Source organism: Monodelphis domestica, chromosome 7 (genome assembly GCF_027887165.1).
Source record: "Monodelphis domestica isolate mMonDom1 chromosome 7, mMonDom1.pri, whole genome shotgun sequence".
Taxonomy (NCBI): domain Eukaryota; kingdom Metazoa; phylum Chordata; class Mammalia; order Didelphimorphia; family Didelphidae; genus Monodelphis; species Monodelphis domestica.
The window spans coordinates 173188336-173206115 of record NC_077233.1 but is presented as its reverse complement, the minus strand read 5'-3'; the positions used below and the strand labels follow the sequence as shown (position 1 = coordinate 173206115).

At 41.5% G+C, this 17780-nt stretch overlaps 1 protein-coding gene across 2 annotated transcripts in view; it reads right to left on the bottom strand.

Moving 5' to 3' along the window:
• SCNN1B (sodium channel epithelial 1 subunit beta) overlaps positions 1-17780 on the bottom strand; it is a 93494-nt gene that overhangs the window by 35366 nt on the left and 40348 nt on the right. For both annotated transcript variants that reach the window (XM_056806080.1, XM_001377767.5), the window contains exons 2-3: positions 8172-8504; positions 5483-5765 (exon numbers count right to left, since the gene is read on the bottom strand). In XM_056806080.1, coding sequence (XP_056662058.1) covers positions 5483-5765; positions 8172-8482 — 594 coding nt within the window. In that variant the 5' untranslated portion in view covers positions 8483-8504. The remainder of the gene's footprint in view (positions 1-5482; positions 5766-8171; positions 8505-17780) is intronic.

The window sequence follows — 17780 nt, the reverse complement described above, 5'->3', positions numbered from 1 at the left end:
TCCCTTTCCCAATCCCCACAACCCAGACTGTTTTGTAGGAGTGCTGTGGACAATGACATTACTTAAGAGACAATGAAGTCCAGATGTCTTTTGGTAAGAGGGTTTGCTCTCTACCCTTCTAGCTATATCATTTTATGGTCTTTGTTCTAGGACTCCTTCAGGATAAATGCTAAGACAGTACAAATACTTTTATCCCCCACATTCCTTCCTGAATAGAAGACTTTATCCATATCAGTATCAGTCTCTCTCTCTCTCTCTCTTTCTTTCTCTCCACTTTTATCTACCTAGCCTCCCTCTATAGAGCCAAGCAGTAACCTTGACTGTTCCCTTGGGACAAATGGCTTAATATTGGAAATGGATATGGTTTTATTAATAGAAATGATATGAAAGAAGAGGTATCACTATCTGTTTTGCCACTGTGTCTTCCATATGACTTGCTGCTAAAGCCTCCTATTCATGTTATCTCACCCTGTTACAAGGTGAGTTTGTGAGAGAAGGGACTATCTTGATTTTCTATTTGTATTTCCAGTGTTTTGTGACAGTAAGTACTCCATAAATGTTTTTTATTTTCCTTCCTTCCTTCCTTCCTTCCTTCCTTCCTTCCTTCCTTCCTTCCTTCCTTCCTTCCTTCCTTCCTTCCTTCCTTCCTTCCTTCCTTCCTTCCTTCCTTCCTTCCTTCCTTCCTCCCTCCCTCCCTCCCTCTGTTCCTTCCTTCCTTCCTTCCATCCTTCCTTCCTTCCTTCCTTCCTTCCTTCCTTCCTTCCTTCCTTCCTTCCTTCCTTCCTTCCTTCCTTCCTCCCTCCCTCCCTCTGTTCCTTCCTTCCTCCTTTCCTCCCTCCCTCCCTCCCTCCCTCCTTCCTTCCTTCCTTCCTTCCTTCCTTCCTTCCTTCCTTCCTTCCTTCCTTCCTTCCTTCCTTCCTTCCTTCCTTCCTTCCTTCCTTCCTTCCTTCCCTCCCTTCCCTTTCCTTCTTTTCCCTTCCTTTCTCTCTTCCCTCCCTTCCCTTTCTCTTCCCTCCCTTCCCTTCCCCTTTCCTTCCCTACCCTTTTGTTCCCCTCCCCTCCCTTCCCTTTTCTTCCCTTCTCTTTCCTGTTCCCTTTCCTTTCCTAATGCTTTTTACTCAGTCTTATTGAAAGGCACACGTCTCCTCCATACCTGGGGACCATTACTTTTCTCCATGGAGCAGAAAAAAGGAATGGGCCTTTATCTCATAACCATCTTGCTCATCTGACTGTACTAGCAGTTTTTATTTTCTTTTTTAATATTTCATTTATATCCTTAAGAAAATAGAATCCATTCCAATGTTAAAAAATTGCTCTACTGCAAATATGAATAACATGGAAATAGGTTTTGAACAATGATGCATGTATAACCCAGTGGAACTGCTTGTCATCTCTGGAAGGGGGGAGGGAAGATGAGAAGGAAAGAACATGAATCATGTAACTGTGGAAAACTATTCTAAATAAAAAAAGAAGGAAGTAACCAAAAAAGAAAGAAAGAAAAGAAAATAGAATTCAGCTAATAATGAATAAGTACAATTAGGCAAAACAAATGACTGGCTAGTCTGAAAATGTCTGCCCCATTCTGTATCCCTGCTGAGAGACAGGAGGCATGTAGCCACAATGGCGTGCTCTGACTGCACACCAAGCAGACTGTTGTTAATGTGGGCAGTGTGTTTTGAGTTGGTCTTTTTAATGTAGAGAGAACTCCCTCCAACACTCTGCCTGCCTCTCCTGGTTGTCCTGATCCGCTACAGTCTCAACCTAAAGCAGGAGATTCTAAGAGACATCAAGGGCCACAGATATTTTTGTATGTGTAGAGACCATTATATTGTAAGCTCCTTGAGGGCAAGGACTGCCTTTTGCCTCTTTTTGTATGCCCAGTGCTTAGCATAGGGCCTGGCATGTACTAGGTGCTTAGTAAACGACTGAGATAGGGTCCCTCTGGGGATCACAACATTCCTACTGGCTCTGTAACAGGACCCAGAGCTTTGGCCTCTGGTCAACCCTTGTCATGGGGCAGGCTGGTTCTCTAGATGTCCCCAGGTACTGGTGCTTCTATTCTGAAGGATGACTACCATCTAACTTAGCTCAAGTCCCAAGTAGGCAGCAAGAATCAAAATCCTTTCCTTTTCTGTCCTGAAAAGCTACTTTAGCCTCAAAGTAACATTACTCTTTCAAGGTCTTAGAGGACTTTGGGAATGTCCTAGGGGATCCAAAATTATTGGCCTGCTTGCCACCCTTTTTTCTTGTGTTGTGCCTCACAACATTGTCCATAATTGAACAATATGCACCTGAACAGCTGCATCCACCGAGGGGCTTAACAAACATAGCCTTGTCACAGTCATAGATTTGTGTTTTGCTGATGGGCGAAGGATTGACCTTCTCAATGTTACACACAAACAGATTTCGGACCTCTAATGCCAATGTGATAGAACAGACCCTGGATTTGGAGTTGGGAGACCTGGGTTTGATTTCAAGCTCTGGGAAGCTTGAGTAAGACATCTGGCAGAATTCTCTGGGCCTCAATTTTCTTATCTGAGAAACAAAGGAGTTGAACTAGTTGACTTCTGAGCTCGAAATCTAAGCTCCTTTGACCCTGGCTGGCCAGTTCTGTGCAATCTATCATAGGAGGTGAGAAAATGGGTCTGTTTCACAATATTTGTGGGAATTCCCTCAGGACAGAGGCAGCCCAGAGCCCAGAACGAGGATGTATGTGCATGAAAGTCTCATGTATATAATCTTAGGTCCAGGTGCCAGGATTTCCAGGGTAAGCCTTAGCATGCCTTTACAACCTTGGGCATTGGACTAAGGTTGCAACACTACCTTTAGAAGCACCAGCTCAGAGAAGCCTTTCTACAGAGGGTGTCCAGAGATAGAGCGGTGTCACTGCCTCTGCTCTTGCCTTCAAGGTCAGCTTCCCTCTTATGTCAGCAGGTCACACAGTTCATAGAATCAAATCCTGTGTGCTAAGGAGTAGTTTAAAAGTCTTCCCTTCCATTCACAGACCAGGAAACAGTAGAGAAAAAGCTGGGGAGAGGGACGGGGGGGGGGGCGCATTGGACAAAGTACTGGACCTGGAGTGACGATGACCTGAATTCAAACCCAGCATCTGATATTTACTAGCAGAGTAACAGTAGCCTAGTCATTTAACCTCTGCCTACCTCAGTTTGTTTCTTCCTTTTTTTTCTTCCAAAGATTTTTCCGTGGTCACAAGATTCATGTTCTTTCCCTCCCCTCTTCCCTACCCCTTCCTGGAGCTGACAAGCAATTCCACTGAGTTACACATGTGTCATTGTTCAAAACCTATTTCCATATTACTCATATTTATAATAGAGTTTTCTTCTAAAGCCCAAAACCCCAGTCACATATCAATCGAACCATTTTCTTCTGCATTTCTGCTCTCATAGTTCTTTCTCTCGATGTCTGCCTCAGTTTCTTGATCTATACAATGTTATTAATAGCATCAACTTCATAGGATTGTTGTGAGGATAAAGTGAGTTAATACTAATAAATCAAAAGGTTCCCAACCCTTAAAATGTTTATACAAATGTTAGCTACTATTTGTATAGTTTATAGAGAATATCGGGACTAGAGCTGGGGCTAGTATCTGGACCTCCTGACTAGGCCTAAAGCTAGCCAACAATTCCTGGGAGTTGAAGGTAAGTTCCTTGAGGGTAAGGGCTTTCACTTTTGCCTTTGCATCTCTGGTGCCTAGCTACCCAATGCCCATGGGGGAGACTGAGCCAATGAGGGAATGTTAATTGATTGAGTTGTAGAATGGGAGATAATAGGAGAGTTGGCTAGAGGAAACTGAAATTTTCTTTAGAAGTGAAATTCCAATTTGTGTGAGAGGCCCAAGGTGCTAGCTAGGGACCATCTTCCCTTTCACACCTGAAATAAAGTGACACAAAGAGCTCATTGAATTCCAAGGTCTTGGGTTTGCCCTTCCTCCTTTCAAAATGTTCATGTGCTTACCAGGCTGTGGGAGGGTACTAGGGACAAACTGTCTCACCAACCAAGAAGCCTCACTATGGATTGGGCAGGATGATCATTGCCTTTTGCCCCCAGAATGACTACCTTCCTTCCTCCACCAAACAATAGGGAATGGTTTATTCTGCCCTTTCACTTTAAGTATATAACATTATACCTAATGGGCAGCTAGGTGGCACAGTGAATAGAGTGCCAAGCCTGGAGTCAGGAAGACTCCTCTTTTTGAGTTCAAATCTAGCCTCAGACACTTATTAGGTGTGTGACTCCAGGCAAGTCACTTAGCTGTGCCTCAGTTTTCTCATCTGAGAAATGAACTATAGACGGAAGTAGCAAACCATTTCAGTATCTCTGCCAATAAAATCCCAAATGGGGCCAAGAAAAGTTAGACACAGCTGCAAAGACTGAACAACAATTATGTCTAATGCCCTTAACAGGATAATTCTCTTAGGGTAGGGGTTGGCACCATCTCTTTCTTTCATACCCTCAGCCTCAGAGAGGCACAACAACATAGGCTTGATAAATACCGCCAAAGTGCTTCTTATGTTATATATAGTGTCTCATATGTTGGTGGGGTTGTAAAGAAGGGGCAAAGAGGCAAACTGAGGCTCAGTGCCATGAGAAACTTCCTACTGGTTAGAATGGTCCCAAGGTGGATTGGGCACAGCCTCCCTGGAGGTCTTTGTAGGATGACTGCTTGTTGGATATGTTCTGATGGGGATCCCTTTCACTGGAGAGTTGCTGAAGCCCTTCCCAAATCTCAAAGTCTATGATATTGTGGATTTCACTTTGATTCTGATGTTGATGAAATCTCAAACTCTTGTGGCAGCTAATGTAGTATTTCACAAAATGATATCAAACACTATTGGCAGATAGGTGGCACAGTGGATACAGTGTTGGAGTCAGTAAGACCTGAGGTCAAATCCAATCTCAGATGTTTACTAGCTGGGTACCTGGGCAAGTCACTTCATCTCTGCATGCCTCACTTTCTTCATCTGTAAAAGGGGGATAATAATAGCACCTATCTCCTAGGGTTGTGAGGATCATATGAAATAATAATTGTAAAGCACTTAGCATAGTGCCTGGCACATAGTAAGCTCTATATAAATGTTAGTTGTTATTATTATTATCATCTTAAAGTACTGTATAAGTGTCTATACTTACCGTTATCCTCCCTATTTTAAATTGCTCACTATATATCTGATATTGAGCTGAAATATGCCTCTGTAGTTTCTACTTACTACTCCTAGTTCTTCCCGCTGGGGTCCAAGCATAATAAATGTGACCCTTCTTCCTCAAGATGACTCTGAAAATACCTGAAGATGGCTATCCTGTCTTCTACACCCTCCCTCCTCCTCCAGGCCTCTCTTCTCCAGGCCAAATGTTTCAGTTCCTTCAGTAAGTATGTCCTCAGCATTATTTATCACCGTAAGTGCTTACTCATTGGGCAAGTCTGGAAGGAAGCATTTGTATGGGCTTCCCTGTGATTACTTACCAGCCTCAAGGCAACTCTGCACTTCTGGGCATTGCAGCTGCCCTGTGGAGATGAGGAGTTTGCCCCAGAATTATTATGGCCCATGGCAAAAAGGTCCACAATGGCGGGGTGGTATGGGTCTCGGTTATCAATCACAACCAATGGTGTGTGGTTCCAGATAGTCATATTCAGGTCTTCCGTGTAATTAACATGGCCAGGACCAGACTCGAGGGTTAGAATAGTCTTGAGGGCGGCCTCCATGAGGTCATCCAGATCCTTTAGCAGATGCTTCACCTTGGAATACCTAAGGGAATGAATGCCACGAGGGTGAAGGCAGCAGTGTACTGCCTGGTGCACCTGGGATGACCTAATCTGTAAATAGCGTGTAGTTGTATCATCCTGACTTCCTGTGGTATGGATGTTCTCCCATTCAAGAAGACCAGACTGGAGGTGCTGCTGTCCAGATAATTTAATATAAGAACAGAGAAAGGAGATTGGGAGGGGGAAGGAGGAAGTACAAGGTGGCTGACAGTAAAACCACAAAAGAGAGATGATCCCCCCCCCCCCCCCCAGCGCTCAGGTGGGCATGGAGAGGCAGGGACAAGCTGGTGGCTGTGCCATCCATCACAAGTTGGAACCAGAAAGATCTGCCTGGCTGCTGGGGTCCTGGGGTGATGAACAGGGCAAATAGACCAGCCTGGCAGACTGGTTATAAAAAATCTAACAGCTCAGGATTTTGTTTGTACAAACCAGACACCACCCTTTGGTGTGCTTGTGGAGGGAGGGGAAATCTGAGGAACTCCTCCCAGGTGTTATCTATACCCTACCCGGCTCCACCCATACGGATTTTACTTGGGGGACCAGGGAGAAAGGCATGGCAAAAAGGGATACAGAGCTAACCCTAGGTCCATATTCTCCTCCAGGCTTCCAAATGGGGGCAATACATCTCTGTTCTGGGTATTCTTTGCAAGGGAGAGAACTAGAACCCTGGTGAGCAACCAAGGTTTATGGGGTTCAGATCTAAAATTAGAAACAGAGAAACACATCCTGTCTCTTTTATAAGTGTGAATCTTGTCAAAAGTGAATACAGATGAGAGAAGCTGAAGGTGAAGAGAAAAGAGAATGACTCCCTGGGGCCTCAGTTTCCTCATCTGTAATGGTTCAGATGAGATGCTTATAAAATACTCTATAAATCTAAGTTATTGTTTATATACTCTATAAGTCAAATGGATTATACAGAAAGGATCAGAGGATTACAAATTTAAAGTAATAGGAGACCTTAGAGGTCATCTAGCCCAAACTGATTTTCTTTTCAGGAATCAAGCATTTATTTTTTCTCCTTCTTTCCATCCTTTTCCTCCCCAAGAGAATGCAAAAATAGAACTCTCATAATACACATGCATAGTCAAACAAAACAAATCCTCATATTGGCCATGTTCAATAATGTTCAACTCCTTTGACTAACTGATGAGGAAACTTGAATTCTGGAGACTTTAAATGACTAGCCCAAAACTAAGCAGGGATTAAGTACCACAGTTGGGATCTGACTCCAAATTCAGTGCTTTCCCACCCTGCCATGCTGCTTTCCATGACTGTCTCCTTTAAGGACAGAGAACTGCAAGAGGTGGAGCTTAGTTTAGTTACAAAAGGAACTTCTTGATATTAGAAGCTGGTTAATAATAGAGATTCAGAATCACCTTTCTTTCAGAAAGCTTTACACAGGATGTCCTAAATGCCTCAGTACAATTTCCATCTATCAAATCATACAAGTTGTGAGACTATTAAAGCTTAAAATTGCACTAGGATTTTCAAGACATTCTGGATATCCATTTAGAAAACATCTTGAGCAGGAACAAGGGGATGAATGACCAGGTTTTGGCAGGGCAAAAGGAACAGGGGGATGACTGGATTTTGGTAGGATCCCTTTCTCTTCCCTTTTTTTTTTTAAACCCTTACCTTCTGTCTTAGAATTGGTACTAAGTATCAGTTCCAAGGCAGAAGAGCACTTAAGGGCTAGGAAATTGGGGTTAAGTGACTTGCCCAGGTTCACACAGCTAGGAAGTGTTTCAGACCAGATTTGAACCCAGGACCTCCTGTCTCTAGGCCTGGCTCTCTTATACACTAATCCATGCAGATTCCTGGGCAGGGGCCCTTTCAAGCTGAGGTAGCAAGGTGGTATAGCAGATTAAGCATGGGGCATGGAATCAGGAAGATTAATTTTCCCAAGTTCAAATGTAACTTCAGACACTTACTAGTTGAGTGAACTTGGGGTAAGTTACTTAATTCTGTCTGCCTCAGTTTTCTCATGTATAAAATGAATTGGAGAAGGAAATGGTAAACCATTCCAGCATCCTTGCTAAGAAAACCCCAAATGGAGTCACAGAGTAAGACACAACTGTAATAATCGAATAACAACCAAACAATAACCCCCCCCCCCAAAAAAAACCTTTCAAGCTATGAAATGATCTGCTAAGCCTCACTTTTTGCAGAAACAAAACTATTTTTCAAGCGTTCAGGGAAAGCCCCCAGAGTTCCCTACCGTGTGTCTACTGTACCATCTCCCTTCTACATGGTCTTCCTGTAGGGTCTGTTCCGCTATGAGCACTGACTATTCCTCAAGTTCCGATCTCTGCCATTTCCCTACTCTTCAACCTCTTCCCCATCTCTTTGCCAGCAGACACCTCTGCTGGGACCTCTAGATAAAACCTACCGGAAGGGGCTGGCATTGCAGATGGTGACTGCTGGAAAGTCCATGGTTTTGAAACCGATGGAGAGGGTCACACTGACCTCCCAGCTGAGGTAAGTCTGGATGAAGACGCTCCATTGCCAGAACACCAGGGAGGCAAAAAGCAGGGTAAGCACAAACCACATGACCTGCTTCTTGGGCCCCTCGCGGATGATGCGTTTGGGTCCATGGGTGTTAGTGTTGTCACAGTACCAGACCAGAAGCTCCTTGTAGGTGTAGCCTGGCCCTTTCTGCAGGCGGTGCAAACATTTCACTAGGTATTTTTTCACATTCATGTTGGCTGCTTCTTCATGGGTCCTGTGGAGAGGGAAGAGAGGGAAAGACAGGCACAAAAGTTAATTCTGGCGTTTATCTCAAGGGCATTTTAGACTTTCTCTGCCCTTGACACTGAATGCCGGAGAAGAACAACAATCCTCCAAACCTGGGCATATCTTTAAGAGTCTGTAAGTGGTCTCTTCCTAGAGGATGTCAGCAACTTGAGGGCAAGGACTATTTCACTCTGTATTGACAGTGCCTAGTACACAGCAGGCGCCTAATAAATGTCGATTGATTAAATGCTTTGCATGTTGCTCTTATATCCTGAACTCATGTGACCATAAAGGCAGAGGGGCGGAGTGACAAAGAACTGCATAGAACTCAAGGTTAGGAGAGAGCTGGCTTTGCATCCCAGGAATAATTCCTATTTCGAGTTGTATGGCCATGAGTAAGTCATTTTCCTTCTCTGGGTTGAAGTTAACTTACCTATAAAACGAGGACAATAATCTTTGCAATACTTTTAAGAACCTCAAAATACCATGATTACTGATGTTGCTACTTATCAACATAAATGCTCTGTAAAGGACCTCTGAACACTATGATGATGACTACTATCACTACTACTATCACCACCACCATCACCACTACTACTACCACTACTTAAAAAATATATATTTTAAAAAGACCCATTACCTTCCTTCTTAGGTTACAAGGCAGAAGAGTGGTCAGGACTAGGCAATGGGGGTCAAATGACTTGCCCAGGGTCACACAGCTGGGAAGTGTTTGAGGCTAGATTTGAACACAGGACCTCCCATCTCCAGACCTGGCTCTCAATCCTCTAAGCCACCCAGCTGTCTCACTACCACTACTTTTTAATTTTTATATCACCTGTAGTAGAACAAAGAAAAATATCCCTTAAATAAAAATATAACTGGTATAATGACCATTTCTGACAATGTATGTGGCATTTAGCCATCGGTGTCTCCCACCTCTCTGCAAGAAGAAGATAATTACTTCATTGTCTGTCCTTTGGGACCCTTGTTAATTTTTCAACTCTTCAAGGTCTATTCCTCTTGAAGGGATCTTTTCATGTATATAGTCAGAACGCTCAGTGTCGCTGTTCTTTAGGCTCTGCTTACTTTGCTAGGGCTCAGCTCATATACATTTCACTGGGTTCCACTGAATTCCTCCTATCAACCACTTGCTGTTGTACAATAATATGCCTTTTCACTTATATACTACAATTTGTTCAACCACTCAATCCCAAACAATGGCCACCACTTTGTTTTCAGTTCTTTGCTGCAACACTGCCTTCTTTTGGACTCGGACTTTAAGTATCAGAATTATGTCTGGGTTAAGTCTCTGGGTTCAACTGGCAGTCTGGCCTAGGAGTCTCGGACATGGGAGATGTAGTCTTCTCTCCTGACCTGGGTTCTTTGTGACTCTCAGCAAATCAGCAAATACCTTGGGGCAGATGGTCCACGAGAGTCCTTTTGTTCCTCCATCTTTCTCTGTCGACCTCTAAGCAGAATCCAGGGCTGGCCTTGGCCCAGGTCATCTAGCCTAGGTGGAATTCTTTTAGTGCTAAATCTGACTGGGACTGGTTCAGTTACTGCTTTAGGTAACAAAGCCAAATGGAGGTTCATTACTATGCTGGAGGGACCATTATCCCTAGCGTTGGACTAGAAGTGACCTTGCTTTTTCCTGATCCTTTGGAATGGGAAAGATACGGAAACAGGGAAGTCCCCAGACTCGTGTTGATCTAGGCTTGCAGACCTTTTTCATCAACACTATTATCAGATGATATTTGTTGAACACCTATGATAAGTTGGGTTCTGAGGACACCAAGACCTAGAAGACACAGTTCCTGCCCCCTAGAAGTTGACAGTTTAATTGGTGAGATGCTCTCAGGTAGCACAAGAGTATAGATAGCTCACTAGGGAGAGTGGTCACTGAGTCCAAGAAATACACAAAGAAGTTTTGTGGGAGACCAAGTTGGATCCTGAAAGCTGGCTCCATAAGACATTTATTACATGATATCTACTTCTCAACACTGGGCTACAGAGGGCAAGTCAATCTCCTTCTCTGCCTCAGTTTCCCAACCAAGGAAAGGCCATAGAATTGTAGGATCATAGGTTCAACACTAGAAGAAACTTTCAAAAATCATTTAAGTCCTGAGCCCTCATTTTACTGATGAGGTGTCTGAAATCCAGAAAAGTTAAGTAATTTGCCCTAGAGGATTAGCCATAGAGGGAGGAAATGCCAGAGTTCAGACATGAATCCATGTCCTCTGGCTCCAAATTCAGCGGCTTTCCACTGCTCCTTGGAGAAAAGTGTCTATCCTGTGATATCTGAGATGTTTCTTTGTTACAAAATCACACTCTTAAACCGGCTAGACTTTATGGTGAGGGACACCAAGAAAAGGAAAGAAGAATGTATCCATCTTGTGTTTCTATGAAACGGATACATTCAATTCAGATGAATTCAGGTCTCTTTGCAAAGCACTATACTAGGAGCTCGAAAAGATACACAGGTTAAGTCACTTAACCCAGATTGCCTAGCTGTTGCTACTCTTCTATCTTAGAATTAATACTAAGAGAGAAGGTGAGAATAAAAAAATACATTGTAAACCTTTAAGTAATTTACTATTAGAGGAGATAAACCAGACTACAAATAATTAAAATCCCGGGTAGAATGTTCTAAGCATAGGTTAGAATTATTGAGTGCCACGAGAAATTTAAGAAAGAGGAGCTTATTTACTCCCTGTGTCCCATTCAGACCAATGAGAGGATCCCGGAAGACTGGATTGAAGGGGTATCCTGGGCTGAGCCTTTTAGGAGGAAAAAGATTTCAATAGTCAGTGATGGAGAAGGTAGAGAGAAGGGTGGAGAGGATATATCTTAGGACTGTGCAAAAACTTAGGTAAGAAAAAAAAATCTGAGGTAAGAAAGCATTGGGTGATTATGAGAAATCGTAAGGGCTATGGAATGTCAACTCTTTGAAGGGACATTATGAGATACGGCTGGAATGGCAGGTTGTGTCTAAATAGTGGGGCCTTGAATGCCAAGCTGAGAAATCTAAATGTCATTTATACATAATGACTACAATGGTTACAAAATGGTACTAGATCATCTTTAGAGCATGTTAATTTTTATTAGTATATTTTGGAATTCACACTGCCAACATACCAAAGAATATGAGGATATTGACAAACTAAATATAATAATGTGAGAGAGAACAGAACAGATACCACCTAATGAAGCAAATCAGAGAGAAGCTTTTAAGCGCTTGAGATGAGCTGGTTACTATAACTGGGCAGTGAATTTGGCTCTAAGTTAATAAGCACAATAATAATAGAGAGCCAGACCTATTCTTTGGAAGACCTGTGTTCAAATCTAACCTTACACACTTCCTAGCTGTGTGACTCTGGTTAAGTCACCTAATCCCAACTGCCTAGCCCTGATTGCTCTTCTGCCTTGGATCCAATACTTAAAGGGTTTTTATAAAAGAGAGTGGACTGTGCTTTTTATTTTAAATCTAAGAAAGCATTGACCAAAGACAGAAATTTTTCTAGACTAAAGCAAAATTTTGTCATATTTCTTTTGTGAAAGGGACATTGGTTACTCTAGTGTACTTCAATTATAGTTTTACAAATGATACAAAAATGCAGTCCAAGTGGATAGCTCTTGCACGACTCTTTGGGGTAGGCAAAGTAGGCAGTACCAAGGATACAATGTGTTGGTAGACCCTACGAAAGGCCTTCTTGAATATTTTTGAACTAGAAAAAGATTTTATTGACACAATGACCTCCTAGCAAGGAAATTCCTTCTGCTAATGCAAATCTATATTGGCTCTGCTAACTGACAAAGGAATTGTTTTAATAAAAATAATAGCTGAGGCATCTAGGTGGCTCCATGTATAGAGTCAGGCTTCTATGGAGATGGGAGGTCCTGAGTTCAAATCTGTTCTCAGATACTTTCTAGTAGTGTGACTCTGGGCAAGTCTCTTAACCTAGACTGTTAGGCCCTTAACTTTCTTCTGCCTTGGAACTAATAGTATCAGTTTTTAAGACAGAAGGCAAGGGTTTAAAAAAAAACTGTCCAAAGACTTTTGGGGCACAGTATTTGTAAAGAATTTTGCAAACTTTAAAGTATATACATGCCAGTTATTATCATTAGCAATGATAATAATAATCATTCCTCCATCCCTCAGTCCTCTCTTCTTGCTCCCCATCATATAAATAAATAGACCAAACACCTTGCCCTTAAAAAATCAAAGCTCAGGAAAAATTCTGTTTAATTGAAGGTTTCTGTTAATCAGGATTTCAACCTTTCTTCAAGAGATATGAGATAACTTTATATACATGATCTCACTCATTGTCATGGCATCCTTTTTAAAGTGGGTAGGTGAAGGTATAATTATCCCCATTTCACAGGTATGGAAGTTAGAATCCAGAGTGACTTCCCCAGAGTAACACAATGAGTCAGAGGCAAACATGGAAAGAGAATCCAAGTCTCCTGACTCCTTGCTCACTGCTTTGAATAATAGAAGTTGCCAAACCACATTCAAGTTGAAAAACTGTTAGGAAAACAGATTAGACTATACTAATTGGACCTTTGGGACCTCTTCAAATTGGTTTCATAAAATTCAGAGTAAAGGGAAAGAAGGCTAGTGTTGCTTCTTTTGCATGGTCCTCCAAAGGCATGTTGGGAATAGAAGAGTTATAAGAGATGGTGCATTCACACAAATGAAGTCAGATCTAAATAATTGGAAAAACATTAATTGTGCATGGGTAGGCTGAGTTAATCTAATAAAAATGACAAGCTTACCTAAATTATTACTTATTCAGTGCCATACCAATGCAATTACCAAAAAAAAACTATTTTAAAACTAGAAAAAATAATAAAATTCACCTGAAACAAAAGATCAAGAATGTAAAGGGAATTATTGAAAAAAAAGGGAAGGTAGTAGCCTAGCAGTACCAGATCATAAACTGTACTATAAAGCAGTAATCATCAAAACAATCTGGCACTGGCTAAGAAATAGGATAGATCAATGGATCAATGGGGCAATCTAGTGTTTGATAAACCCAAAGATCCCAGATTTTAGAATAAGAACTCACCATTTGATAAAAACTTCCGGGAAAACTGGAAAACAGTGTGAGAAAAGTTAGGTATAGACCAATATCTCATATCTAATACCAAGCTAAAGTCAAGATGGATACATGACAGACATAAAAGGTGATATTATAAACAAATTAGTGGAACACAGAATAGTTTACCTGTCAGATCTATGGAGAAGGGAAGCATTATGATCATTTAAGGGTCAGAGATCATTCCAGAATATAAAATGAATTATTTTGACATTATTAAATATAAAGGTTTTTATAGAAACAAAATCAATGTAACCAAGATCAGAAGGGAAACAACAAATTGGGAAAAACATTTTTATGAAAAATTTCTCTGATAAAGTTCTCATTTCTCAAATATATTGAGAACTAAGTCAAATTTATAAGAATACAAGTCATTTCCCAGTTGACAAATGGTAAATGAATATGAATGAGCAGTTTTCAGATAAAGAAATCAAAGCTATAAATAATCTTATGAAAAAATGTTCAAAATCCTTCTTGATTAGAGAAATGCAAATTAAAACAATTCTGAGGTACCACCTCATGCCTATCAGATTGATCAATATGACAGTAAAGGAAAGTGGTAAATGTTGGAGGGGATGTGGCAAAATTAGGACACTAATGCATTGCTGGTAAAGTTATGAAATGATCCAACCATTCTGGAGGGTAATTTGGAACTATGCCCAAAGGGCTATAAAGCCCTTGTATGTATATATATATATATATATACACACATATATTTTTGGTTTTGTTTTTGGTTTTGTATGATTATTCTCTTACAAAAATGTAAATATGGAAACACGTTTTGTATGAGAATACATGTATAACCCAGACTGAATTGCCTGCTAGTTCTGGGAGAGGGGAGGGAAGGGATGGAGGGAGACAACTTGGATCATATAACTTTGGAAAACTTATGTGGAAATTTGTTATTACATGTAATTGGTAGAAAAATAAAATAAATTATCTTTACAACAATAAAAAAAATAAAGTTACCTTTGGTTCTCTACCTAGAAAAAAAACCTAGATGGTACAATAGATATAGTTCTGAGTCAGGACTTTGGAAGGCCTGGGTTCAAATCCCTCCGCAGACACTTCCAAGCTGTATGACCTTGGGTAATCACTTAACTCTGGCTGCTTTAGTTTCCTCATATGTAAAGTGAGAATAATAATAGTACCTATCCTGAAGGGTTGTTGTGAGGATGAAATGAGATATTTGTAAATATTTATTATAGTGCCTGGTACACAGTAGGTGCTAAGATTTTTGGGAAATCCTTGATGTTATCTTGTTTGATCCTCAGAGAATTCCTGTGAGATAAGTATTGCAAGTATTATTATTCCCATTTTATAGAGGAAGTAATGGAGGCTCATAGGCAACTAATGAAGTGGCACAACAGAGACAGTGTTGTACCTGGCATCAGGAAGACTTGAATTTAAATCCAATCTCAGACATTTCCTGGCAGTGTGACCCTAGGCAAGTCCTTTAACCTTTGTCTGCTTTAGTTTCCTAATCTACAAAATGGCTATGATAATAGTATCTCTCAGAGTTGCTGTGAGGATAACAAGAGGCAATATCTGTAATAGTTACAAAAAAAATGTTATACAAATCCTAGGTATCATCATCATCATCATCGAGGTGAAATAACTTGTCTAAGGTCATACAGCATAAAAGTGACAGAAGTGGGGCTTCAAGCTTAGGGCTTTTGACAACAAATCCAGTGTTCCTTCCACTGAACTAAGTACCAAGATACACACATTTGAATTCATTTGGTGCTGCCACCTCCTGGAATGCCTCCTTTTTAGCACAGTTTTACACTGCTCTCAGTTCAGGCCTCTTTTACAAAGAAGTTTGGAGTATGTTCTGTTTCTGCTCAGAGACAATTATGTGGGGCCATGGGCGGGGAGGGGGGGGGAGCAGGAATGTTCATAAAAGGATGGCCAGAACTAAGACAGAATCATTGAAGATTACAGAATTTAGTGTTGGAAGGGATAATAATTATAATAACAATAATGGTATTTACATAGTGCTTTATGGTTTAAAAAACTCTTTACATATATTATTGATTCTCACAACAACCTTGTGAGGCAGGTGCTATTACTATTTCTATTTTACAGAAGAGGAAACTGAATCTGAGAGATTAAATGTTGGCAAGTTTTCCCAGGATCAGTTAAGAAGTGTCTACAGCAGGATTTAAACTCAGACCTTGCTGACTACAAGAACAGTTCTTTATCTACTCCACTATTTAGCTATTTTCTTTAGTTGATCACTTGTTTGGCAGATTATAGTGGGAATGCCTTTTATGGACGGATTAGGCTATCTGGCCACTGAATTCTATTTCAATCCTAAAATTCTGTAATATTCCAACCCCTTTATTTTGCCATTGAGGAAATCAAGGACCAGAGAAATAAAATGACCAGTGTAAGGTCACACAGTTGTAACCAGCAGAGTTGAAATTTGAATTCAGGTTTTAGGATTACTAGTCCAGGGTTCTTTTTTCCACAAGTACAACTAACATGGATCGTAGGTATCAGATGAAACAGAAGGGTTCTATCATGAGCCATTAGAAATGTTACTTTTTTTATTCCAGATGCTGCTACTCCTTTTTCCTCCTCCTCCTCCTGGTCTTCACCTTACTTTCTGCCTTAGTGGCAACTTGAAGACAGAAGGGAAAATGGGTTAAGTGACTTGCCCAGGGTCAACCCAGGTCTTCCCGACCCCAGCCCAGCCCCTCTACCTACTGGGCCACTTAACCACCCCAGATTCTTTTTTCTATCACAGAATTCCAGTGCAGGGTTGGAGTTCAGATAACTGGTTTTATTGCAGTTACCCTTGATGACAGTGGTATGTCATTCACGTTATTTACAACATGTGGCATCCTTCATTAATTCAGTAGCATTAAGAACAATGATGCAAACTGAGGGGAAAAGGAGGTGGGGTGGAAATCCTGTTAGACCTCAGTTAAGTGGTGATACTTAAACTGAGCTGGGAAAGACATTGGGATTCTGAGACACAGAGGTAAGAAGGGAATGAGTTCCAGGCAATGTCCAGGTGACAGCCTGTGCAAGCCATGGATATGACATATGGAATGGCACAAGGATGGGGCCAGTTAGTATAGAGTAATGCCTAATATATTTGGAAAGTGTGGAAAGGAAAACTGAAGCAAGTTTTGGACTTTCTGCTACTCATCTGGAACAAAGAGCAGTTGGAATGTTAGAGAGAAGATATTGACAAGAATGACAGCTGGTGGGGGGGGGGACTGGGAGAGTGACAGTTGGTCTCCTGAGGCTCTTTCCTGGCCCTCAAACTGGAAAGAGTGCTCTCTCCCCATCTCAGGATAGAAGTACCTCTATTCCCGATTTTCCCAACTGTGTGCTCTACCTGGATTCCTGTGATCGTGTCATCAAATAAAAGGATTTAAGGGAATTGGTTTGAACTGTAGCGACGGTCTTTAGGGGCGTTAGCTTGAAGAGACAGGCACAACCAGCTATGAAGGCCAGAACCTTTTCTTCCTCTTGCTGTCTACTACTAAGACCTTGAACTTAATAAAACTAACATAGCTCAGCATGGACAGCAATAAAAGAAACCCTCCACCAGCCTGCGAGGCCTGGCCTCAGCTCAAAAGCCTGTGAGAGACTCAAACCCCATCTGGGAAAAGTATAGGGAAATCCTTATTCCCTCTACCCTGATACCTCCCCAATCTAAACATGTTATTAAAATTCATCTTTATTTAAATAACTGCAGTCAGATAAGAGGAGGACTACCATTTCAGGGGGATATAGAGGGAGCTGAACCTAAGGACAGCCATTCAACCATAAAAGGTCCTTATTGGACCCCTGCTGGGTGACCTTGGTCTGGGGGGAGGCTTGTCCCTCAGGAGGGTCTGTGCTTACCTGTTCTGGAGTATCTTCAACATCAATCAATAGAGAAGACATTCCCTTAGGCTATTATAGGTGGCCCATTTCTTGGGAACCCCAGTTTTCAAAGATAGCCTCTCAGCAGGGGGTATCTCCTTTTGCCTCACCAGCAGACATGTTCCCTCTCTCCCTTTAACTCCTCCATTCCCTGTTACAAAAACTTTCTTATTCCTTGTACCTCTTCAGTTCCTCTATAACCCCTTTAACTATTATAAAAGGTAGCCCATAGCCTGATTTGTAAAAGGCTTTAAGTGTCAGATGCCTTCTTCTCTAGTAAG